At 34.0% G+C, this 26,360-nt stretch overlaps 2 protein-coding genes across 3 annotated transcripts; one reads left to right on the forward strand and one right to left on the reverse strand.

Moving 5' to 3' along the window:
- The first annotated feature begins 322 nt into the window (after nucleotides 1–322).
- Nucleotides 323–10,924, forward strand: LOC133289226 (protein LOL2). 2 transcript variants are annotated; one of them, XR_009748465.1, is made up of 6 exons: nucleotides 323–531; nucleotides 1,315–1,422; nucleotides 8,633–8,742; nucleotides 10,049–10,166; nucleotides 10,379–10,465; nucleotides 10,795–10,924. XR_009748465.1 is itself a non-coding variant. In XM_061487125.1 (4 exons), exons 1-4 carry the CDS (start codon nucleotides 435–437, stop codon nucleotides 10,115–10,117), a joined length of 384 nt encoding a protein of 127 aa, XP_061343109.1. In that variant the 5' UTR covers nucleotides 324–434; the 3' UTR covers nucleotides 10,118–10,358. The 2 variants fall into 2 exon arrangements, 1 of the variants encoding a protein (XP_061343109.1); XM_061487125.1 differs by lacking the exons at nucleotides 10,379–10,465; nucleotides 10,795–10,924 and having other exon boundaries at nucleotides 324–531; nucleotides 10,049–10,358.
- A 6,592-nt stretch (nucleotides 10,925–17,516) lies between these two features.
- LOC133289224 (uncharacterized) lies at nucleotides 17,517–19,374 on the reverse strand. The gene is made up of 8 exons (XM_061487122.1): nucleotides 19,253–19,374; nucleotides 19,057–19,146; nucleotides 18,583–18,642; nucleotides 18,436–18,475; nucleotides 18,231–18,324; nucleotides 17,926–17,985; nucleotides 17,725–17,816; nucleotides 17,517–17,603 (listed from the first exon to the last, which is right to left on the reverse strand). The coding sequence occupies exons 1-8, from the start codon at nucleotides 19,372–19,374 to the stop codon at nucleotides 17,517–17,519; spliced, it is 645 nt and encodes a 214-aa protein (XP_061343106.1).
- Nucleotides 19,375–26,360: the final 6,986 nt, after the last annotated feature.

Genomic DNA, 26,360 nt, shown 5'->3' on the forward strand with positions numbered 1-26,360 from the left:
TGTTTGTTACAAGTTTTAAAAAAAAAATTCGGGATTTTGATTTTTTCGAAATTTTAATTTGTGTGTAATTTTTTTTGAAAATACCATCTAAGAGGGGGTGGTATTCTAAGATTTCTATGGCAAGGAAAAATTTAATACAACTAAATATAGCATTAAGAAAATTAACTCAATATTCTGAAAATATTTTAGTCTACCAAACACTTTTTTGCTAACATTCTCATAAAATTCATCTTTCTATCGTATTTTTCGAAATCGTGATTCCATGATATAAAAAAATTTCTCGTGTTCCCAACGCCACTATTTGTTAAATGAAAAATAAAATCATGTTAACATGAATATGTGACATTTGCCCGATGCGAATATGATTTTCATTCCTAAATAAAAGTTAGTGTGTATGAAGCAGTGAGTGTGGGACTACGCAGGGAGCAGCTAGGATGCAAGGTCAAGAAGCAGTGAAAGAAGACGACGATGAAGGCCCACCACCAGGGTGGCAACCTCTCCCCATTCCGCCGCCGCCGTCACGCCCATCCAGTGAGTTAATAGTTATACATGGATTTTGGAAGATCATTTCATTCACTAATTCTAACACTCTTATTTTGTTCAATTACAATAATCTTCTTCCCCTCTAGTTCTGTTATTTTATTTTTTATTTTATTTTTTATTTTATTTTGTGTCTGTTTCAAACTTGAATATTGAAGGATACCCAGCTGGGTTTTCGTAGAAATTTCTTAACTTTTTGAATTATCCACGCGTTTATAATAAGCTGCTGCACAATTAAGGAGATTAGATGAGTGGGAGTTTGTAATTTGTCTTTGTTTTTCTGAACTAGTGCCATCTTTTTGTGATTGAACTTTACAACGTGCAATGCTTTATTTATTTATTTATTTATTTATTTATTTATTTATTTATTTTTTAAAGTGTATGAGATTGTAGGAATATTTATTTTATTTTCTCTCATGGCACAGTGAGGTTCTAGTGTTATTGAGTTAGGTTTTACTTTTTCTCAAGTTAATAGCTTTCATATTCAGGTTAAATTCTTTCTAAATATATGATTTTTGAATGTGTTAAAACAGCTGCATAAAGGGGTTTGGATGCAATATTGCAAATTTTGTATCTTGAAGCCAGCTACATGCTTCACCTTGAATTGCAACCTTTTAAGGGATTGGTTGTTCTGTTGCTGGGTTGTTTTTTATATGTCACTGTTAGTGTCCTTGATTTTGTTTTATTTTTCTTTTTAATTTTCAAAATTTTGACAAGCGTGGCACTAAATTGGGTATCAACTTGATGACTCTGACTGGCGAACTGTGCTAACAGGTTTGGCTCAAATGGTTTGTGGTTCTTGTCGTCGCCTGCTTTCATATCCAAGAGGTGCCAAACATGTCAAATGTTCATGCTGTCAGACGGTCAACATTGTATTAGAAGGTTACTCCTCTTTTTCTTTGCTTATGTTGTCACATGCTGAGTTTGCTAATACTACAATTTATAGCACCTCAAGAAATTGTAAATTTCTATGTACCTCTTGAAGATATATAAGAAATCAGTTTTCTTCAAGAACCTCTAAAGGGGATGCCGTGCACTGTGCACATGTGTGCATTCCAGGAACAGGATCTTCCCCTCCAACTCCCTCTCTATAACTGAAACCATGATGGGAAGAGTATGCTGTCAGAGTGTTAAGCATGGAGGGGAGATCTCGGCCGTATAATATCCCTAGTTCTCACCAATCATGGGCTCTAGGTTACCTTGCCCTACACCATAATCCAGTGTTGTAAATAATATTGATTTAGTTATTATTTAGTCATTTATTGTTGTATTGGGCCAAGCCCATTAGGTTAAAAGTAGGTCAAATATTCTCTATAAATAGAGAACCCTTTGTACAGATTATTTACAATTCTAAAATATATCAGAATATCCCTTTTCAAGTTGGTATCAGAGCTCTCGATCTTGAGGGCTCTGCTTCCGCGCCTACGAAACCTTTTTTTTTGTTTTCCATCTCTCGCTGCCATCAGCCGCCACCGGAAAAATTTTCCGGGGACCTCTTGGACCGAGAGATCACTGCTTTTCTTTGTTTTTCTCTCATCTTCCTCAATAACAAGACCCCAAACTGAACCGTTCAACGTCACCTCCAAACAGAAAGCGTTTTTCACTAACGAAGAACACTGTTCATCGCGATTGACCTTCTTTCTGGCAGCCATTCAACTCCGATCAGCCCCAGATAGGTTCGCAACCTATGTAGCACCGATACGACACGCGACACGTGACACGACACGACACTCCGACACGTCAATCCTAAAAAATTATGGATTTCGACACGTTGGGACACGTTTTAATATTAAATAATATTTTTAATTTATATAGTATATATTTCATTTAATATTTAATAATTAACAAAAAAGTGAAACTAAATTAATAATACCCATCAATACGTTATAAAGATGGAAGCTTTAATAAAAAAAATAAGAACTTGGATGAGAGAGAGATATAATATCAGATAGAGAGATCAAATCATATTAGAGAGAGATCAGAGAGAAAAAGATACAACAAGAGCGTGATAGGAATTGACAACAATGATGCTGAGATGATCTCTTATCTACTTAAGGGGAAAAAAGAAAAAAGATAAAATTGATATGAACAGGTGGAAGCTTTATTAATATATTTTAACTTAAAAAAAAAAAAAAAAATTAAAAAAAATTACGAAAATTACGAAAATGCCATTTGACAGTGTCGGACACGGTCAAATTCGCGTGTCGGAATGGTCAACGTGTCGGAAAAAGTCAACCGCGTGTTGGACACCGTGTCGCCGTGTCGGAGCGTGTCGGACCCGACTCTTCTTGTTTTTACAAGTGTCCGTGCTTCCTTGTTCGCAACCCTTGGACGACCTTCGCCTGAAAAGCCCAGCCCGATCGGACGTCAGACGCTCCTCCACGCGCCGCTCCTTTCCCTGCGCGTGAATCCCACGCGCCGCCAGCTTCACCGGCGCGTGACAGCGCGTGACGATTGCTATTGGCTGCGGACCGGTGCAGTCTTGATCGACTCTCCAAGCTCGTTCCGGATATGTGCTCACCTTTTTGATCGGACCTCGTTTGGTAATTTTTCGTGATTTTTTGGCTTCTTGGTACTATTCCTTGAGTTGTTTTGCAGTATGGCCGCTTCCGACGGTGATTCAACTCTAAACTTATCTGGAAAAAATTCTACCCCATCTGTGGTGACCCCTCTTGGTCACAATGATCTTCCAAGTCTACATCAGAGTTATCGATTTGACGGATCAAATTATTTGTCATGGTCTCAGTTCATTCGTACTACCATCAAGAGTCGCAATAAGATTGCTCATCTTGATGGCCCTGCTCCTGCTGCCACGGATCCCGATTTTGCTGTTTGGGATAATGAGGATTCTCTTATCATGACTTGGTTGTGGAATTCGATGACTCCTGAAGTGGGTCGTCATTGTATGTTCTTGTCTTCTGCTATGGAGATTTGGGAAACTGTCCGCTCCACTTATTCCTTGAAACAGGATATGGCTGCGCGCTATGAATTGCGCAATAAAATATTCACTACAAAACAAGATTCTTTATCCGTGACTGAGTACTATGGCACCTTGAAGGAGTTATGGACTGAACTTGATCAATTTCAGAGTTTGAAGATAAAATGTACTGCAGATGCTACTGCTTTAGCCAAGGAGGTGGAAAATGAGCGTATTTTTGATTTTCTTGCTGGTTTGAATTCCGAGTATGATCTTATTCGGGTTCAGATACTTGGCAAAGAAACTTTTCCATCCCTTTCTGCTGTTTTCAATACTGTTCGGGGAGAGGAGAATCGTCGGGGTGTTATGATGAACCCTGATAAATCTGTCATGTTATTATCAAAAGATGGTGCTGCTTCTAAACCCACTGATGGGTCTGCTATGATTTCAACAAAAAAGGATGGTTCTACTTACAGGAGTTCCTTTCCAAAATATTCTGATGGAGCATCTTCTAGACCTAAGAAAGATGATCGCTGGTGTTCTTATTGTAAAAGAACAGGTCATATCAAGGATCTATGCTATCGCCTCCATGGAAAACAAACTGTCTTAGAAAAGATGGCAAGGATGCGTGGTCAAGCGCATTTTACTTCTTCTGATATAGCTCCTACACCTAATGAGACCCAACCTGCATTTCGTCCAGATGAGTTGGAACGACTTCGGACCATACTTGATTCTCTGAGTAAGCCGTCTGGTACTAGTGATTTGGCTATGACTGGTATGAGCTCCAAAATTTCTTCTTTTCTTACTTCATGTATTGATTTTAAACATTCTTGGGTTGTTGATTCTGGTGCTACTGATCATATGGCTTGTTGTGCTGACCCTTTTGTTTCTTATAACCATACCATTGGCACTCATACGATAACCGTAGCTGATGACTCCCATACATCAGTTGCGGGTTCTGGTAACATAAAATTACAGCCTTCCTTACATCTCAAAGATGCTCTTCATGTCCCTAAACTTTCTACTAATCTTCTTTCTATTCATAAAATCACAAAAGATTTAAATTGCACTGTAACCTTCTTTCCTACTCACTGTGTTTTTCAGGATCTCGCCACAGGGAAGACGATTGGGGGTGCTAAAGAGCAAGGTGGGCTGTATTATCTGGTGTCACAATCTCCTGCAACTCATGTTAAGGATCACATCTTACTGTCACATGGCCAGTCAACTGCTGATTCTCTGATTTGGCTTCATCATAAGCGCTTGGGACATCCTCTATTTAGTTTACTCAAGTCTTTATTTCCGTCTTTGTTTTTGTCTAAGTCTGTTGAGTCTTTTCATTGTGATGTTTGTGAGTTTGCTAAGCATCATCGTGTGTCTTTCCCTTCTAGTATTACTAAAAGTGTTGAACCTTTTGATCTTATTCATTCTGATGTTTGGGGTCCTTCTAAGGTCCCTCATTCTTCTGGAAATAAATGGTTTGTTTCTTTTATTGATGATTGCACTCGTGTAACTTGGGTTTACTTAATGCATGAAAAGTCTGAGGTACCAAAACTGTTCTTTCAATTTTATAAAATGATTGAGACTCAATTTTGTAAAAAAATCAAAAGAGTAAGGACAGATAATGGTACTGAATATGTCAATCACTCTTTTTCCCAATTTATACAAAATCAAGGTATGATTCATGAGCTTACTTGTGTAGACACCCCTCAACAAAATGGGGTTGCTGAAAGGAAAAATCGTCACCTTCTTGAAGTTGCTCGTGCCTTATTGTTTCAAACATATGTACCCAAATGCTATTGGGGAGATGCCATTCTTACTGCAGCATTCTTGATCAATCGTCTACCCACTCGGGTTCTCGATCATGTAAGTCTTATTCACTCCATGACTTCTTTTTTTCCTTCTGTTCCAACTTTGCAAAGTCTTCCTCCTCGAGTGTTTGGGTGTGTTGTCTTTGTTCATATTCATAAACAGCATCGCAGTAAGTTGGATCCTAGGGCTCTTAAGTGTGTCTTCCTTGGATATGCTCCTGATAAGAAGGGCTACAAGTGCTATCACCCTGGAAGTCGGAAATTTTTTGTTTCTATGGATGTTACATTTCAGGAATCTGAGTCCTTTTTCCAAGGTCCTCATCTTCGGGGGGAGAATGATTCACCAGAAGACTCATCACCTTCCTTCTTTGAAACTTCAGTGTCTACTCCTTCACCTGTGTCAGTGTCTCTTCCTTTTGTTCCTGTTCCTAATGTGTCTATGTCTGATCCTCCTGTGACTGATCCTCCTATGACTGATACATCAAGTACACAAGAGATACGGAAGATTGTAACACCTGAATTGGTATATCAAAGAAGGAAACAGCCCACATTGCCTCAACAACAACCTCAATCGTCTGAACCACTGGTAAGTCCTGAATCTCATATTTCTGATCATGATACTTCTGATGACTTACCCATTACTACTGCTTCTGATGATTTACCCATTGCTTTAAGAAAAGGAAAAAGATCTTGTTCCAAGAAATCTTGTTCTTCCTGTCCCTCTTGTACTCAATACCCTATCTCCCATTTTGTTTCCTCTGCTAATCTTTCTGTGCAGCACAAAAGCTTTGTTTCAGCACTAGATTCTACTTCAATCCCAAAATCAGTACATGAAGCTTTGAAAGATGGGAATTGGGCTCAAGCCATGCAAGAGGAGATGAATGCATTGGAGAAAAATAAAACATGGGAGGTTATTGATAGACCCAACGGAAAGAAAGCAGTAGGGTGCAGATAGGTTTATGCCCTAAAATATAATTCTGATGGCACTCTTGAGAGATACAAGGCTCGATTAGTCGCCAAAGGTTACACTCAAACCTATGGCATTGATTATGAAGAAACCTTTGCTCCAGTTGCAAAGATGAATACAGTGAGAATCTTGTTGTCCCTTGCTGCCCATTACAATTGGGATATAAATCAATTTGATGTGAAAAATGCTTTCCTCAATGGTGAGTTAGAAGAAGAAGTCTACATGGAAATCCCGCCTGGTTTTGATTCTGTGAAGGGGGAAAATAAAGTTTGTCGATTAAAAAAGGCCTTGTATGGATTGAAGCAGTCACCTCGTGCTTGGTTTGGAAGGTTTACTAAGGTTATGATGACCTTAGGATATAGACAGAGTCAAGGAGATCACACTCTTTTCTTCAAGCACTCCCAAAACGGGAAGCTTACTGTGCTCCTTGTATATGTTGATGATATTATTATCACAGGTGATGATTTTGTAGAGAGACAGATTCTGCAGACACGGCTTGCCTCTGAGTTCGAAGTCAAAGACCTTGGGAAACTGAGATATTTCCTAGGGATAGAAGTAGCTCATTCAAGCAAAGGAATTTTTATCAGCCAAAGGAAATATGTTCTTGATCTTCTCAAAGAAGCAGGAAAGCTCGGGTGTAAACCCTCTAATACTCCTATTGAGCAGAATCACAAGATGAGCTATGAAGAAGAGAGTCCTCTAGTTGATAAAGGACAATATCAGCGGCTAGTTGGGAAATTGATATATCTGGCCCATACTAGACCAGACCTAGCTTATGCTGTTAGTGTTGTCAGTCAGTTTATGCACGATCCAAAGGAAAAACACATGCAGGCAGTAGAGAGAATTCTTCAGTATCTTAAAGGTACTCCTGGTAAAGGATTGTTATTCCGACGTGATGGCAATCTATCTTTAGAAGTCTACACAGATGCTGATTATGCTGGATCCGTGACTGACCGTCGTTCTACCACTGGTTATTGCATGTTTCTTTGCGGTAACTTGGTGACATGGAGAAGTAAGAAACAAGATGTGGTTGCCAGATCAAGTGCAGAAGCTGAATTTCGAGCTATGGCTCAAGGCATTTGTGAGTTACTGTGGCTGAAAATTGTACTTGATGATCTCAAAATAAAATGTGAGGGACCTATGAAGCTGCTATGTGATAATAAGTCCGCTATTTGTATAGCTCATAATCCAGTTCAACATGATCGGACTAAACATATTGAGGTCGACCGCCATTTCATCAAAGAGAAACTTGATAGCGGGTTGATTACCACTCCATACATTCTCACTGGGCGTCAATTAGCTGATCTATTAACAAAGGGGCTTCCTTCACACAGATTTCAAGAACTTACTAGCAAGCTGGGAATGATAAATATCTATTCCTCAGCTTGAGGGGGAGTGTTGTAAATAATATTGATTTAGTTATTATTTAGTCATTTATTGTTGTATTGGGCCAAGCCCTTTGTTGTATTGGGCCAAGCCCATTAGGTTAAAAGTAGGTCAAATATTCTCTATAAATAGAGAACCCTTTGTACAGATTATTTACAATTCTAAAATATATCATAATACCCTTTTTCAAGTTCCAGCATGCTTATCATTTGGGCTCAAACCCAATAAACATGTACACATGATGATTTCTAAACCTATAATATAACATGAACATCGGGAAAGAATGAAGTTATCCATTCAAACCATTTTATAAAACCAAATACACCATTCAAAACAAACTTAGAAAATTCTAACCTTCTTCCACTTGGGCAATATTTGTTGGTTTTAATCTTTAGCTAAAAATCATTTTGATAACCGCTCTGAGCTTGAACAATAACTTTGTGGAAATATAAATTCTATCATCTGTTTCTCATGAACATGTCTCTGCTGTGAGTTTTAACTTTGCATTTTAAGTTTGGTTTATAAGGATTTGATTATCTATGCTTGGTCGCCGCTGACCCCAACTAGTTTGGAATAAAGGTGATGTTGTTGTTGATATCGATGTAAATCTATGCTTGGTCCAACCCACCTGTTATGTGTAGTAGTGCACTCTTCACTTGTGTGAACAATCTTGTGTATTTATTAAAATTTATAATATTTTTATTTAAAAAAAAAACTTTCTGGTCTTCATAGAAGGGTTGCAGTCCAAATACCAATGACCAATCACACTAGGATTTGATGATGTAACAAGCTCCAGGTTTTCAACTAGAAATTTTATTATGGTAAATCTCTCCGTGAATGCACATACAGTGATGTCATACGCTGCGTACTGACATGAAATTCAATTTTGAAGTTTCCACTTGTGTAACTTATTCCATTTTCTTAAAAGTTCACCTTACTTCCTTGTTCAAAAAATGACATATGGCATTAACTTTTTGTGTGGCAAGATATCAATAACTCATTCCTTCCTTACAGCTGATCAGGTTGGGCAAGTTAAATGTGGGAGTTGTGCGGTATTGCTAATGTACCCATATGGTGCTTCACAAGTTAGGTGTTCCTCATGCCGATTTGTGACAGAAATCGGGGTACGTTAACTGTTTTTGTGCATTAGTTCTATCTAAATGCACACTGCTGTCTCTAATTTTGAGATCAATATAACTTATGTAACTGAAAGCTACTTTTTTATGTACTTAGTACTGTATGTGAAAAATTTAGCCTTCTAAGTATTTGACATGGAGTTTGGTCTACCGGACATATCATGAAATTACCATAGAATAAGTGTTCATTTGTCAATTGGTCACTATAAATTTCCTCTTAAATTTATGTAAAAAAAAAAAAAAAAAAATTGATGTTCCCCTAAACTTTTAAACATGCATAATGAAAAGAAGAATAATAAAGACTATAGTATATGCATATTGTGATTGCCTTGATGGGTGAAGGATTATGTATACAATTTCTACTGGAATTGCTGTTGATGGGTGATTTATTTTGAAATGGCAAATACAGTAGAGCATGAATTCAAAACCAGAAACCAAGACACCCACATACACGCTGCTCATTTATGGGCTGGAGAAAAATAGGCTTCACATATATATCTTCTGTATTTCATTTAACTACTGAAACCTAGTGTTTTCTGTTTGAATAAAGTGGAATTCATGTACTCTGAATCGAACTACTCATTTGAAACTATTAGGGCTTGTTTGGTGGACAGGATAGGATAAGGATAGGATATGATATGGGGCTGATAAGGGTAGGATATGATATGGGGCTGATAAGCCGATATCATATCCTGTGTTTGATGAGCACTTTGATGAGCACCTGATTAGCAATCTGATAAGATTATGTAGGAGAAAAGAGAAAGAAAAAACAAAATATAATGCAATAAATATAAATATATTGGGTAGCGTGGGGATATATTGGGTAGCGTGGAGATATATTAGGTATCCAATATTGGTATCATTTCCTGTTGAATCTTAACCCAGCTCCCCCCACAGGATAAGAAATAATGTATTGGATAGGATAAAATGAGACAATGGAATAAGCTAATCATATCTTATTGACCCACCAAACAAGAGATAAAAGTAAGATATGATAAGTTATCCTATCCTATCTTCTTTATCAGGTACTCCAAACAGGCCGTTAAAGTTTCCATGTCAAAGATGATAGATAGTGTTTTACTTTTGTAAGGAATTTTATTTCTGATTATTTTAACTTTTTTCTTTGGGTCCAATGGTATGGACTACACAAGGGGAATTTATTCTCTTATTTAGACAGTTAGACCCGCCCTTTTAGATTCAATCGTAAGTCTCCCTACAATTGCTATAGATTTTATTGCCTAAAACAACTAAGGCTTTCATTTCAACAATAATTTTGGTCATGATCTTTGTGCAGGAACAAAACAAGCGGCCTCCATTGTCTGTACAACAAAGGAAACCAGCTCCTTCCAAAACTGGTTGTTAGTGGTCTGTCCATTGGTTTTTAGTTGGACCATCTTTGTATAACAAATTAGGTATGAGGGTTCATGGATCATTCTCAGAATTGCTGTTTTTGAGATCCATGTCCATATGAAATTATTTATTAATGATAAGTTTTGGAAGTAATTTCACTATAATTTTTTTAGAAAAGGTTTCACTTTAGAGTCTCCTTTTCCTTGCAAGGATCCCTCTTCTTTTCATATCCCCCATGAATATCATCATATATACTTGAAAACCTGAAATGCAGGTGTAAAGGGAAAATAATTATTTAATTGGGAAATACATCTCTCAAGTTGCTGGAGAGAAGCTTTTTTTCCTACTGACCCATTAAAAGGTATGCCATTATTTTTCTTTTTTAAATTTTGGTGGGTCTCAGTGCTTTGGTGTCTCAGTATAAGATTGAAATCTCATAATAAGATTGAAAGTCTCTCCTTATTAAAGGAGAGACATAAAGCCCTATTTAATTATGATAATATGGAAGCTTTTCTTTTCTTTTTTCAAAAAATAAAATAAAATTGAAATGTGTGTAAAAACTGTCTGCAAATTGTAAATTATAAAAAGTAATTATAAAACTAATTATCCTTATAAATAGAAGTGGATATAAGAGGTGGGCTTCAATTACTTTAAAATGACAATATTCTCTTCTGTATTCAATGACAGCAGATCAAAACTCTAGTCTTTTAGGGGGATAAAAGGAGGCATCAAGCGGGGGAGTCCCCTTTCTATTGTAGTATTGATATTGAAATATATGGATGACACCAATGCAAACAATTCAATTTTCTATGAAAGCTTTATTTTATGTTAAACAATTACTTTCTTATTTGTGATAATGTTATTCTTTTAGTGGACTGAGTTTCTATAATCACATTCATTTCCAACCAAAATAAAACGGAAACTTTTAAGCTTTTGTCGATTGATCCAGAAAATAATGTTTCTCTATTCTAAAATGATGGTACTCATGATTGATTCTCTTTTCCTTCAATTCGCCAAAGAGAACCTTTGCCCGTTTAAGCCTTTCATCAGAAAAACTTAAACTAAGGGATTTTTTTTTCTTCCCCTAGAAGCTCTGATAAATATTTGCTGTGAATATGGTGCATTCCATATCTTTTCTATTTCTTCATGAACATTTACAACAAAGCTGCTGGAACTGCATTGGGTTGCAAGTTCACGATATATTGCACCTACATAATGGGCGGGCTATCGGAGAGGATCGAGTAGTATATCAAGCATAAGTATTATATATATATATATATATATGCCAATGCGCTCTGTTTGTTCTTAAAACTAAATCTATAGAAAATGTATTCATTTATTAATTTTCCTTTTGTCATAACTCCCATAATTGATAATTCATATACTAGAAAGCTAGAAGTTTTTTGTGAAAAATTATGATGAAATGATCTGTAATATTTGTTAACTCCTAAGTGAATGAGTAATTAATTCAATTAATCCTACCTAATAAATAAAAATCCTTAAAACTAATTGAATTATGTCAAAATTAAAAAAAAAATGGTATGTATAAGGATTGTTCATTTTCTTTTGTTTCACCCTCAAACAGTTGTATTTTCGTACGTAGAACTATTCAATCTACACATATATATATATATATATATATATATATATATATATATATATATATATATATAATGTTTTAAAAAAAGCTTAGCTTTTTAATGTCGATTTAGGTCGCGATCTTAAGGCATCCATTTGATATATAAAGTAAAATTACGGATTTAAGGTGTATGAGCTGCATTTTATAATTCACCTTAAATATAAATGTAATACTCTGCTCAGGTGGTGTTGGTCAATAATTTATATAAAATCTTCTAATATTTGTTTTAAAAAATTTAATATTTTAAGAATTTATCATTAATTTTAATGTAATACATGTTTTTTTTTTAAAGAAGAAAGTAAGGAGGGCAAAGATAATAAAAAAGGAAAAGGTTCTAATGAAATTAAGTTGTAATAAAATTAGAGAACGAGAAGAAAGAGGAAGAGAAGGAAAGTAGGCACAAATTTCAATAAGAAAATAAACTAATTAAAAATATAATTTGAAGAACAAGATTATAAGTGATTTCGATCAAAATGAATGCTCTGAAAGTCTGAATTCAATAGAGCTGCATGCATATATAAATGAAGGATATTTAAGAATCTATGCTATAAGATTTTATTAATATATTTAAAGAAACCAAACGATAGTAAGTCCATCCATGACGGTAACAGCCGACGTCGTTTTTTGTGTTACAATCTAAAAGAAAAAAGGGTACTCCGAGGGAGGGAGTGAAAAAGAGTACAAAAATAAGAGGCACGGGCATTTTAAAAAGAATTTTATGTTTGTTAACATAACTTTCTTACAGCACCTTCTTCCTACGTCAGTATTAGACAAGATTCGTAGTGTGCTTCCTCCTACAGTGGATCCTTTTCTGGACCGTGTTATTTGGGCAGGTAGCCAAGATGAGATTTTTTCAGTGAAATCAGCTTATAACTATCTCATGGGTATCTCGCATTATCATCAGGATAGGATTTGGAAGGTAATTTGGGTTTGGCCTGGTCCTGAACGTATTAGACAATTCTTGTGGCTTCTCTACAAAGGTTCTCTTTTAACTAATGTTCGTAGAGTGCATCGTCACATGGCTACAGATGCAGCGTGTCTGAGATGTCATTATAATCTTGAGGATAGTTTACATGCCATTAGAGATTGTCCTGGTGCCAGGGAATTATGGGAGCATTGGGTTCCTTCTGATAACCGTAGTGACTTTTTCTCCATGGATCTTCACCTATGGATTCAGACAAATCTAGGATTAAAAGGTCCGTTTCAAACTGATCGAACTTGGCCTTTGTATTTTGGGGTGATAACTTGGTGTTTGTGGGGGGAAAGAAATAAGGCAATCTTTGATCAAACTAGCACCTCAAAGTATGGTCTCATTAGGCGCATTACCTACACTTGTGGTAATATTCAATTGGCTAATGAAACCCTTATTAAGATTGGTCATCAGGAGCTTAGAAGAGAGGAACGTCTTATTTACTGGAATTTTCCCTCTGAGGGTTATGTTAAACTTAATGTGGATGGTTCCAGCATAGACAGTGGGCAAAGGATTGCATGTGGTGGAGTCATAAGGGATGCTGCTGGGAACTGGTTAACTGGTTTTACAAAATTTCTTGGGAGTGGTACTTCTACTTCAGCGAAAGTTTAGGGGTTCTTGACAGGTATGGATCTGGCTTGGCATAAGAAATTTAGGAGAGTCTTTGTGGACGGTGACTCCAAGGTGGCTTTGAAATTTATAAGAAAAGGGTGTGACGTAAGTCATCCTCTTTCTGCTTTAATCATCCGAGCTCGTAGCATGCTTCAAAGAGACTGGATTATTCAGCTTAGTCATACTTATAGAGAAGGCAATTTTGTTGCTGGTTGGCTTGCTACTCATGCACCTCATCAGGATGGACAACTGATTGTGCTGGATGTCCCTCTCCAACGGCTTGTTTGGAATTGTTTCGTAATGACTTGAGGGGAGTTAATCTCTCAAGATTGTGCCCAATATAAGGCTTTTTTTGATGTTGCTTTAGTTTTCATTGTATTTCTAAAAAAAAAAAACATAACTTTTTTACGCACACAATTTTATACACGACGCCTCTCTCTCCAAATCAAATCAAATCAAATGCCTGCAAATTTCATTTATCTGATGTGGTTGATAATATTGCCATAATAGTTGGGCTATCCCATTTAGTAGAATAAACCATATTTAATTGCATCTACCGTTATGAGGACTAAGTGACACAAGTATCACAACATAACTCAATTCTAAAACCAGACATCTGAAGTTGACAAAAAATAACTAGATGGCAAAGACTTTTAATAATGCTTTCAAACCAAGATGTTAGGAGTCCTGAATAATTTATTGCTAAAAGCCTGAAATATGTACTCCACCTTCTGTTAGAGAAACACGTGTAGACACCAGACTCATATATTAATGCTGTAGACACGATTTCCTTTTGTCTCCATCACGTAAAGTTTTAAATCCTCCTTTTTCTGCCTGAAAAGATGGGGAGAAAAAAATTATACAAACTACAAAAGCAAATAGGAAATATTTTTGTAGAGTTTTCATGAGGAATACCTAAGCTTGAGACTGGACATACTTCCAAGAATTCCGTTCACTATATTTTTCATGGGTTTAACTTTTCTTATGTTGTAGGATTGTAGGAGAGAAAAAAAGTAGAGAAAAATTAAATGTGGGTCCCATATTTTATATTAAAAAAGAAAAGAAAAATTAATTGGCACGGAAAACGAATTTGTGTAGGAAAATAGGAGTATCTCATGTGGCATGAGAGTATTATTTCCCATTTTTCATACATTCGGACCTGATTTAACATCAAAACAGCATCCCTGTATGCATAGAATTGAACTTCGCATTAATTGACAAATGCCATTTTGATATATATTTATGAAATTAATAAAAGCACACGTTAAACTTTGATTTATTGATTCATGTCAAATATTAATTTGCGATAACAAGTCATGATTACTTTTTGAAATGTTAATAAATGGCATTTAAAATTTTCAAAAAAGAGCCATATATATATATATATATATATATATATATATATATATATGGAAAAAAACATTTCTGCAGCCACTTTAGATAAGCTTATCTGCGGCTACCCTTTTTTCACTAAGTACGACCGGTCGTACATTAGAATTGCATTTTCTCTCTCTGCCACGTCAGCCGACAATGTCTGAGGAAAGAAAACAAAAAGAACAGTTTTATTGTTATCACTAAGTACGACCGGTCGTACTTAGTGAAAAAGGAATAGCTATAGACAACCTTATCTAAAGTGGCTGTAGAAATACTCTTCCCTATATATATATATATATATATATATATATATATGAAAAAAACATTTCTTCATCTATTTGAGATAAACTTATATGAAGACACACATTTATAACTAGAGGTGGCAAACAAACTAGGGGTCTGAGCTTACATGTCTAAAATTGGTTATAGGAATCAGATTTGGACTTGTATAAAAGTTCGTTTAATAAAAAGATTTCAAGCTTCAATTCAAAAGTCCGACCTAAAAACCTCTCAGGCTAGCTTAGTGTACTAACTTTTATTTTTATTTTATATTTTTTATACTACTCAAAATAGTCTTCCCTCTTTCCTCAACACATTTCATCCTATTTTATTGGTTAAATAAATTTTTCAAATGATTTTATTTCACATTATACTATTTGAATATATAATGAATTTATAAATCGAGGAATTTTATTTCTGATTATTTTAACTTTTTTCTTTGGGTCCAATGGTATAGGCTACATAAGGGGAATTTATTCTCTTACTTAGACAGTTAGACCTGCCTTTTTAGATTCAATCCTAAGTGTCCCTACAATTGCTATAGATTTATGAGTTTTATAATTCTCAAGTTACATAGAATTGAAATCTTATGTTGTAGAACAAAAAGCATGTGGGATCTATATGTTAGAAAAAATTATATGTAAGACTCATGTCAGCACGGAAATCGAATGGTGTATAGGAAGATTTCAATTCTCATGTTAAATGGAAATTATAAAACCCTAGATTTATTGCCTAAAACAAGTAAGGTTTTCATTTCAACAATAATTTTGGTCATGATCTTTGTGCAGGAACACAACAAGCAGCCTCCATGGTCTGTTCAACAAAGGAAATTAACCAGCTCCTTCCAAAACTGGTTGTTAGTGGTCTGTCCATTGGTTTATTAGTTGGACCATCTTTGTATAACAAATTAGGTACGAGGGTTCATGGATCATTCTCAGAATTGCTGCTTTTGGGATACGTATCCATATGAAATTATTTACTAATGACAAGTTTTGGAAGTAATTTCACTATAATTTTTTTAGACAAGGTTTCACTTGAGTGCCGCATTTTCCTTGCTAGGATCGCACTTCTTTTCATATCCCCCATGAATATCATCATATATACTTAAAAACCATAAATGCAGGTGTAAAGGGAAAATAATTATTTAATGGAGTTAATGTCTCTCATTTTATATGAAAGACCAAAACATTTCTACACGAATTCTATTGCAAACTTTTTCTCTCACTTCATTCTTTTTTCTTTCTCCTCATTTATTCTCTACGTGGGAAGTTTATCTTTATCTCATGTAAAATAAGAAAAGTATTACCTTTATTTAATTACAATAATATGGCAGCTTTTCTTTTCTTTTTTTAGAAAAATTTGAAAACTGTGTAAAAAGTAAAAACTGTCATAAAATTGTAAATTTTAAAAAGTAATTATAAAACTAATAATCCTTATAAATAGAAGTGGGTTTAAGAGCTGGGCTTCAAAACTCCAGTCTTTTAGGGGGATAAAAGTGGGCATCAAACGGGGGAGTCCCCTTTCTAATGTAGTATTGATATTGAAATATATGGATGACACTAAAGCAAACAATTCAATTTTCTATGAAAGCTTTATTTTATGTTAAGCAATTACTTTCTTATTTGGGATAATGTTACTCTTTTAGTGGACTGAATTTTTTTAATCACATTCATTTCCAACCAAAATAAAACGGAAAATTTTAAGCTTATGTCGATTGATCCAGAGAATAATGTTTCTTTATTTTAAAATGATGGGCATGATTGATTCTCTTTTCCTTCAATTCGCCATTACTCAATGATTCTAATGCAAAAAACTGTATTTGTCCCGGTCCCTTCGTTCATGTGGAGTGTCATTTATCATGTTAATGTGGTAGGTCCATTTCCGTCATTTGATAAACTTGCAATTCTCACTTTAATACCTTTATGCTTCTGTTGACGATTGTAACTATCAATCAACTTTCTGTAAAAGCACTAATGCTATGAGGGTGGCAAAAAAGCCATTTGCAGGTATCTTTTATGCTGTAAGGTTATTATTCTGCAATATATTTTTGCTAAATGCATTTGTTGATAAATATATAGTTATTATGTTAAGAAAAAGACAAATTATATAATATTAAAAAAGTGAGAGGGCACATTACTTAATGAATTTAACTTTTCTTTTCTTTTCTTAAAATAACAACTATTCATTTGTCATGTAACATCACAAATACATTTCCTTATTTTTACTATGCGGTTTAGACTTGAGGAATTTCATCGGAATCAGCAACCGTGATGGCCAGAAAAAATGGAGGAACAGCAGCAGGTGGAGTAGTGCATAAAATCAGGGGAAATTTTATCTAAATAAAAGCAAATATTGCACTGAATTTGTGTTGTAAAATTATATTTTCAACAGCTGATTGTAATAACAGATTAAAGTGCAAGTGGAAATATGCAAAGAGGGTCAACTCAAGTTTAGAGTTTATCTATGATTACATTTTCCAGTAAAATGAATAGAATCAGGGATTGTGGCTGAAACAAAAGATCTCCGTGTATTGCATCTTCAATCATCAGGTGGGAAATCGTCGTCCGAGGTACTTTCCAAGAATGAACCAAGAGTTTTCTTTAGAATGCTGAAAGTTTTATCATCCTGTGTGACAAAAAATAATCAATAAGAAATGCTTGTACCTATGTGAGCACATGAGCGTGTGAATCTCAGAGAGACAAGGTGAGAATGCTGCTGAAAATCTAGATCATGCTGCTTAGTATACCTGTTTCTTCTTTTTCAATGACTCTTCCAGTTGGGCAATTTTATCATTGCAGGTTTTTTCTTGTTCAGATATCATAATTCTTTCCTTCTTCCCTAAAATATTCATAAAGTTGTAAAGATAAGGCTATAGAAAATAAAATCATTGAATTCGGGGTTGCAGTTTTTATATATCCATAAAGATGGATTAAATTGAATAGCTTACTCAGTTGTTCATATCTCATGAATAGCTTTTCCTTTTCCTCTTCAAATTTAGAGATAATATCTGTCAATGGGCGGCACTAATTAGCATCTAACCGGCAAAGAGTACGATTATATCACAGAAAATCGGTTAATTACCACTATATATTTCGAAAGTAGCACTCCATTTCATAGGAATTACTACTATATATTTCAGCTATTGTCAAAAATCATATTAAGATAAAACCAGTAGTTACAATCTAGAAGAAGGTAAACTCTCATAACAGATGATGCTAATTAGTCCACCAATGATAATGTTACAGGGAGTACCTTCCAAGGCCTGCAGAGAAGTGGCTTTCTCCTTGGAAAATTTCTCATAAAGTGCTTGAAACTTAGCAGATTCGTTTTTGAACGAACTTTCATACTGCATGCTTGTAATCACAAAACAGTAATTAAACAAGTTTTCGGCAACACGTAACTCTGCCTACTTATGACTCAATTATCAATATCATAAACCATTTTGTCGTCTACAGACCTCTTTGGAACTCTTTGAAAGCGCCTTAGCAAAATTTTGCCTGATATTGGAAGAACAATCTACATTTTAGTACAGCGAAAAAAAATAAAGGGACATGCAGGATGCCATAGCACATTCTAAACTAGGGATTTACTGACTCAAATGTACCTGTCCTTCTCAGATTTGCCCCTCAATTCCTCGATCATAGACTTGATCTCGGAGGCCACACTATCACGAAAAAAAAGAACCAATTATAAACCATTTTTTAAACAGAGGTAGAAATAAACAACCAACAAATAAGAAGATAAAATAGTGACTGTAACAAATTTTATAGTTGCATTGCAGAAAACTCTCTCATTTGATTTTATAATTTTAATTTGGAATTATAAGTCCATAAAAGTGAGCATGTTTCTTGGTGTTATATAATTAAATACCACACAAGTCACACGCAAAAATACTGATTTGGATCTCAAAGAAGATCGAGAAAATCGAAACAGAAGTAAGCTACGTCCATCGATTCAAAATCAAAATCTACATCGCTCGAAGACTCTTGCACATTCGAATCATTCCAAGCTTAATCTTCAAAGTTCAAAGTATAGTAAAACGAACGTTTCAGGTACAATCGAAGTGTAAACGCAATACCTAGAAATAGTCTCTTCGTTCTTCTTCTGACCATCCTTTTGAGCCTTATCTCTGATCAGGTGCAGCGCCGACACGATTCCTTTGATGTCACTGCAGATTTTTGCAGCCACCGATTTGCATTGCATAAGAAATTTTGATTAAGATTCCAACAACAACAAAATTTGAAAAAAAAAAAAAAAAAACATAGAAGACGAACTCGGAGAGATCGAAATCAAAATCGAGATCGAAATTCTCTGTAGCTGATCGGTTCTTCTTATCAGATTTGGTGCGTTCGAGTTCAGATCCTCGCTTCCTTGACCCGGATTTAGTTGCAGACATTGCGAATGGTTCGAAGCTCTGTGAAGTGATCCTTTCTGAATTATGAGAGAAATTCTAAGCGTTGATCATTGCTATCATAGCTATCTGCGTTTGCGCGCGCTCAATTGGTTATATTTCCAAATTTAAAAATTCCACGTTGGCATTCTCTTATTCTCTCTCCCTCTAATGTCACCGCATAACTTTATATACAATCCGATTTTTATTAATCAAGTCGTTAGGTTATAATTATTCATCGCTCTTATTATTTTTGTCAAATCCTATCAAAGTTTAATAATAATAAGAATACAATTTAGTCATTTCCGTTTTTATATATTACGTTATCTTAACATATTTAGATAATTGAAATATTAAATATTTTTCGAACAATGTAACATTTTATCGTAGTATATATATGATAAGAACTACTTTCAATTCAATCATATATTTTATGATACAAATATTTAATAAAAATTTATTCAATGGTATCAGAGTGATTTTGACTTATAATGATTTAAGTTAGTCCTTTTTCATGTATAAAAAGATTTTATTGATTTTATTATGTCTCTAGAAACAAGCGACAGTTATTTTAATTAGTAGGATTAACATAGCTCAGTTTGCAATTAAGTGTCTAAGGATATTATTTTATTTTATTTTTTTTGATAAGTGAGTGTCCAAGAATTTGCTTTATTTAATGGTTCAAACATTGCTTAAAGTAAATTCTTGAAATTCTTCGAAGGCCAGAGGTCTCCTCCTTGTAAGAGAATCAGTCTCACGTTTTCTCCGATTACAGTGATTCAATTCAATACATCTTTCGTTTTAATAAAAAAATTAGCCTTATAAACCGTTCTCCAGATTATCTACTAAGAAAAAGAAATAGTAGGATTAAACAATGTTAATAAAAGTTCAAGCATTTAAACTTTTTTTTTTTTTTTGGTGGAAAAGCATTTAAACTTTACTTGTGGTCTTATTGGTAGGCTTTTTTTACACTAAATAAATTACTTTCCTCGAAATTGCCCTTTACCCCCTCACAATTGCCACGTGCTTGACTTAATTTTGTCGAAATTTAAATTTTGTAAAGAATTTTGACGGAATTTTTTTTTGTCATAAATTTTTACAAAAATGTTTTCCATCAAAACTTTTTACGAAAAAATTTCAATGAAAATGTGTTTCGTTAAAAATTTAGAGGGAAATATTCTTTGTCGAAAATTTCGACGAATATTTTTTTGCCAAATATTTCGACGGAATTTAGATTCCGTAAAGAATTTTGACCAAAAAGATTTTCTATCAGAATTTTTTACAAAATAAATTTTGGTCACAAATTTCTACGAAAATATTTTTTTTCGAGAATTTTCACTGGAAATTTGCTCCGTTGAAAATTTTGATGGAAATATTTTCGACAAATTTTTTTACGAAATTGTTTTCTGTCGAAAAATTTTGACGAAAATATTTTTTCTTGAAAAGTTGGACGCAAATATTTCTATTGAAAGTTTCAATGGAATTTAGATTCTATCAAGAATTTTAACTGAATTTTTTTTTTGAAAAAAATTATGTCAGTGATTATGGCTAAATCTTGTTTCGTCTCTATTTTCGACGTAATATGATTTTTGTCAAAAATTTCATTACTATGTTCGACGAAATATTTTTCGTCGATAAATTTTGTTAGTATTTGAAACTTTTCTAATAATGTCACATTTAAAAATGATTCATATTTATGTAATTTTTATATTTTAATGCTAAGGATAGATAAGTAATTTTCAATATTTTCTCCTTAAACTCCCCAAATTGGGGGAACTTTAATTTAAGGGTGAGAAGGGTTTTGGAGGATTTTGCAAAAATCCCCGATTCCCTTCTCCATTTTTTTAAACTCACAAACAAGGGAAGGGATTAATAAGACCCTCTCTTTCCCTTCCTTTCCCTCCAAAAATCAACTCCCGAACAAAGCCTGAGGGTTTAATAGTATAGCTTAATAGTGACTTGACCCGGTGGCAAAGCACTACCTCTCCCCAGTGGAGAGATCCGACCTCGACCCCACTGAGATGAGACGAGTCTTTCTTTGGATCCTCCACCTTGGTGGCTACGGATGAGCAATTGCAGTTTCTCCTCCTCGGTGTAATCCTCGCCTCATAGCCAGAAGCATGTCGCTCTTATAACTTCTGGATATGGGCCTTCTCCTTCGTTGCATCTTCGTCTTTTCCATCTCAACTAAGGGTCGAGCATAACCTTGTCTAGAGACACTTATCCTAACTCGGGAATGTAATGGGTAAAAGGAAATTCACTAGAATTTCCAAGAAAAGGAGAAGGGACCCCAAAAAAAGACTAGAATCCCAAAAACACACAGCACCACTCCCTCGATATCTAAGACACAACTTACAATCCCTCACTCAAATGAAACGTACAAACAGCCAAAACCAGAATCAAGGAATAAAGCAATGTACAAACAGAAGAGGTGTTTGGAAAAAAACCTGATAGAGTGGAAAGGAAGACAACGAAAGTTGTACAAATTTCTGGACAAAACTTCAACTAGAGTAAGAAACGCAGAGGAAACTTCAGAGAACAACAAATGATATGCAAAGGAAATGACTTCAAATGAAGAAGTTCAAGTTTGTAAAAACCCCTGGGCGCGAAGATGAAAAGACAGGAGCAGAAGGGTAACTTCATAATATGCATTTAATGTTCGTAATCATGGTCTACGGAAAGTAAGGGCAGCTCACGCTCCATGACGCACAAATTACCAATAGCCGAGCGACATGTGGATCTGTGTAATTATCAAGGCAACAACTAAAATGAGAAGTCACTTTGATTTGATGGCAACTAGGCCGACCTTAGCTTCGGCATCGTTGTCGAGACTTTTACCTCGGCTCAATTTAAATCCCAGCGAAAATGAATCCCGGAAAAGTTCCAATGAGAATTTATTCAGAAGTCTACCTCGGTCTAGCATGACGAAAGTAATAATGGCTTGAACCAGCGCCAATATCTTGACATAGTAGCCCAGTATAATTGAGGTCTTTCAAAAATTTCTACACCCCAGCAGTCTGAGCTCTCAAACTGTCAGGTTGGGGACAACTGTTATGGACTGGATCCATATCACAACAATCTATTTAATATAAGTTTGAGACTTATCCATACAATATTAGAGGATAATCCAATCATTCTATCCCAAGTAATCACACTCCTACTAGGAGTCTAAACCTACAAGTAACCTCTTCTCTAAATAAATGGTTAAAGCCTCTCAAGTACATATTTTTTTACCTATTTACTCTTACTGTCAATACTGAACATACACACCTACAACTTGACTATATGCCTATTGCTTGTGCGCGATAGTTGGTATATTGGCTCTAAGCCAATTAGATATCTCTCTTATAGATATCTCTAAGTGCATACCTACACTGTAAATATTCACTGTCTACTTGGACTACAGATTTTTTTTTTATTATTATTTCCAAATTAAGAAAAGAAAACTTTCCGTACATTGTTCAGCGATGTTGAAATTGATGTGTACATCTAATTGTCGTTATTCAGAATATATTATATCTTGTTAAGTTAATATTTTTTAGTAAGAATATTCCGAATAGCAGGAAGTCAAACGTACAGTGTGCTAATTAGCAATGATGCTTCGAATATTCTAGAAATGCGAATGACATTGTTAAAGGGAGAAAAACCAAACCATCTGATTTGATTTGCAATTTAACAGACTTGTTATTGTTTTAATGTTATTTAGGAAATCTTTTGAGAGCTAAATGTAAGATTAAATTTAATATGTCAATTTAAAACTGCCATAAAATCAAAGGAAATGTTTGTATTTTACCTTTTTTAATTATCATGTGGCTTCGTTTATGTTTATATATAAGAATAGGGGAAGTATCTGTTTATAATTTTTTTTTACAAATTACACTAAGTATGACTGGTCATACACTCTTGGTTGAAGTATGATCAGTTATACTTAATGTAGTTTGTAAGAGTTTGTAAATATAACATTCCTCATAAGAATAAGTTATTTTACTTACCTTTTTTTCATGCTTATCTTATCTACTAATTTCTAATATCGTTAGATCATAATCTTAAGAGGAGAGAGAAATAATAAAAGGTTAATTGAGATTTTGATCTAATAGTGTTAAAAATTGGTACACAAGATAAGTATGAAAAAAATATCCTAATAAGATATTTCAAACAACTAAGTTAAAGATAAACTAAGCTAATAATAAGCAACTAGGATAAAAGGATACTGATAAATCTTGATTGTTTCATGATCCAAGCACATAAAGCTTGATTTGTTATTGGCTCCTCTGATTTTCAGTTGGATAAGATAATGTGTTTCGTGAAATATTAATGAACATATTTTTTTTAAAGAGAATAGTTATATTGAAAAAAGAAAGTTTACAAATTCTTACAAATTATACTATGTATTATGGGTAGTATATGTCAACATTTAATGTACTATCTATTCTACATAGTATACTTTATAAGTTTGTAAATAAAAAACTTTGTCAATATAATTTTTCTTTTTTTAATATATTCTTTTATAGATTTGATGTTTATCTTTTTAAAAAATATAAGTTTGTGTCTTTTTAAGTAAAAAAAAAATATACACAATAAAAATTATAAGAGAAGAAAGTAGATGTTTTTTAATTTAAATTTTAAATAAAAAATATTAATTTTAATTAAAATAATCATCCTTAAAAAGGATAAATATTTTTTTTATAAAATAAGTTATTAATATAATAATATATTACTTACTCATTAGCCACGAGAACCACGAGGGGAAGGTGGTACAATTTCCCTCAGCTGTCAACATCGCAGCACGCTTCACCAACTTTGGGGCCAAAAGAAACAAAATGAAGATATTATAGCGTGTAACAACGTTTGACATAAAAATATTTTTTATAAAATTTAAAGTTATTTAATTTTAAAAAAAAATATTTTATTTTTGACTTCTGCTTTTGTTTTAAAGTTAAAATTTTTAGTTTTTAATTTTTTTTAAAGCAAACATCCAAATAAATTTTTTTTTTTTAAAAAAATTTCTTAAAAAATAGTTTTTGAAGAAAAAAAAAACTCATCCAAGATAGATCTGCAATCAATACTCAATATAAAGTTTTGATATTTCTTAGGCGCCGTAAGAGAAAAAAGAGTAAAGCTTGTTGTGAGTTTCTAATAAAAAATATGGTTCTCATTTTTTTCGTTAAAAAATATTCATATTAATCAATTTTTAGGGATTAAATTGAGTCTTTATTGAATTTTTGAGGGATTAAATTTTCAAAGAACTGAAATTGTAGATGAACTAAAAGTAGACCTTTTTTTGTAGGAGATGAAAATGAAGACCGTATTTTTTGTTAGAGACCCAAAAAAAACTTTACTCAAGAAAAAGTTATCTCCTATGCATATATATAAAAATGCATAGGGGGCCATATAAAAAAAAAGAAAAAAATATAGATTCAATATATTTTTATATATAGATAGGAGTTAATTTTATCGCAAAGGCTTTAACTTTCGGTCTTTAATTTAAGTCGTTGACCGAATTTTTTAATGGACATAATTGCGAGACTAATATGATTAAATAAAAAAGTTCCTAAAAATTTGAAGATTAGTAGCTCTGACATTAGGAATTGTGTGTGTGTGTGTTTTTTTTTTTTTTTTTAATTATAGTTTGATCATTGTGATTTGTGACAGCAGATTCCTGTGTTGTATATAAATAAGGCCACAAAGAGAGAGTCGCTACACAATTCTCCTTTCATAAACCCACACGCATCTTCCCTCCAACACGCTCTCCCTCGTGTAATCTCCGCTCTGTAGTAGAAACTTCTCTGCGTAAGGAAGATCATACACTCCTTTACTTATCCCTCCTCTCTCTTTCTCTCTCTGTCACCTGTTATGCTTCTCATTGCTTTGTGCTTGTCATCTATTGGTGTTGACGATTGCATGCAAATCTCATGATCAACCTTTTTTTTCCATTTGGATATGAAAATTTGAACAGTTCCAGGATTGGATACATCTGATTTTCTTGTATACATGACATGGATGGTAAGAAGAGCCTTTAAAGCTTTAAGGGGACGTTTGGTTCAAGAAATTTTTTTGGAATAATAGGGAAATAAGATAGATAGAGAAATGATTAGAAAGATAGATAAAGTGAGATAGGTAGAAAAATGTAAAAAAAAAAATTATTTGGTGGAGAAAAACTTTACTGAAAAAATTAGGTAACTTTATGAAATCAGTCGTGCATTAAAAGCCAGATAATCGGTTTTCCGAAAAATCCCACCTTCAAAATGGGTTTCTAAACAGTGCGGATATCTATGTTTCTCGTCAATCCAGACAAATTGGATAGATGGATTTTTGGTAAAAAATGTTGAAACAAACATAGTGTTTCTAAAAGTCATACTTGACAAAGATAGATATCCACTGAAAAGCTCCCGACTAAACACCATCTATCTGTAATTATTGTGGGCATCTTTATGATAACTCTTTGGTTCAAATATTTAGCAAGAGATTATTGGGTTAAGAAGCTTAATCAATTTAATATGAATTATAATGAAACTTTTAGGTTTCAAATTAGATGTTTCACCTAACTCTTTCTTTCTTTTGAGTGATGGCAATGAGTTGTCCCTGCTGTTAAGCTTGTGCATTCAAATTTTGATTTTGGAGTTCTGTACTCTGTCATGTACCATAGCAGTTGCTGGTGTTATCAGAGATGGAGAAAATACATACTAGTTTATGCCCTGTGTGGATAATAGCATCACATTACATACTAAATAATTAGAGTGATAGGCTCCACTTTTTTTCTCTATTGATGTTTTCTTTTTCTTGCATTACATTGGCTTGGTGAAATCTCAATTTATTTCTACTTTGATGTCCTATTGTTTGTTTCTTTTATCTTTGATTGCATCTATGAACTTAATGCCCTCAAAACCTTTCTATGATTCTGTGTATTAAGCTGGTTTGGTGACTGGTCTGTTGTATATTCCAGGGCTGAAGAAGCACCGGTGACTAAAGTTGCAAGAAGGGTTCCTTGATTC

Source organism: Gastrolobium bilobum, unplaced genomic scaffold (assembly GCF_033153095.1).
Source record: "Gastrolobium bilobum isolate Gb01-03AN ecotype WA unplaced genomic scaffold, APGP_CSIRO_Gbil_v1 utg45761, whole genome shotgun sequence".
NCBI lineage: Eukaryota > Viridiplantae > Streptophyta > Magnoliopsida > Fabales > Fabaceae > Gastrolobium > Gastrolobium bilobum.

Coding starts and splice junctions, on each gene's coding strand:
- LOC133289226 (XM_061487125.1), top strand. CDS start 435: ATGCAAGGTCAAGAAGCAGTGAAAGAAGACGACGATGAAGGCCCACCA. Junction 1,423..8,632: donor GGTCAACATTGTATTAGAAG/GTTACTCCTCTT, acceptor CCTTCCTTACAG/CTGATCAGGTTGGGCAAGTT. Junction 8,743..10,048: donor GATTTGTGACAGAAATCGGG/GTACGTTAACTG, acceptor ATCTTTGTGCAG/GAACAAAACAAGCGGCCTCC.
- LOC133289224 (XM_061487122.1), bottom strand. CDS start 19,374: ATGTCTGCAACTAAATCCGGGTCAAGGAAGCGAGGATCTGAACTCGAA. Junction 18,643..19,056: donor AACGAAGAGACTATTTCTAG/GTATTGCGTTTA, acceptor TTTTCGTGATAG/TGTGGCCTCCGAGATCAAGT. Junction 17,986..18,230: donor TTCTCTGCAGGCCTTGGAAG/GTACTCCCTGTA, acceptor GCCCATTGACAG/ATATTATCTCTAAATTTGAA.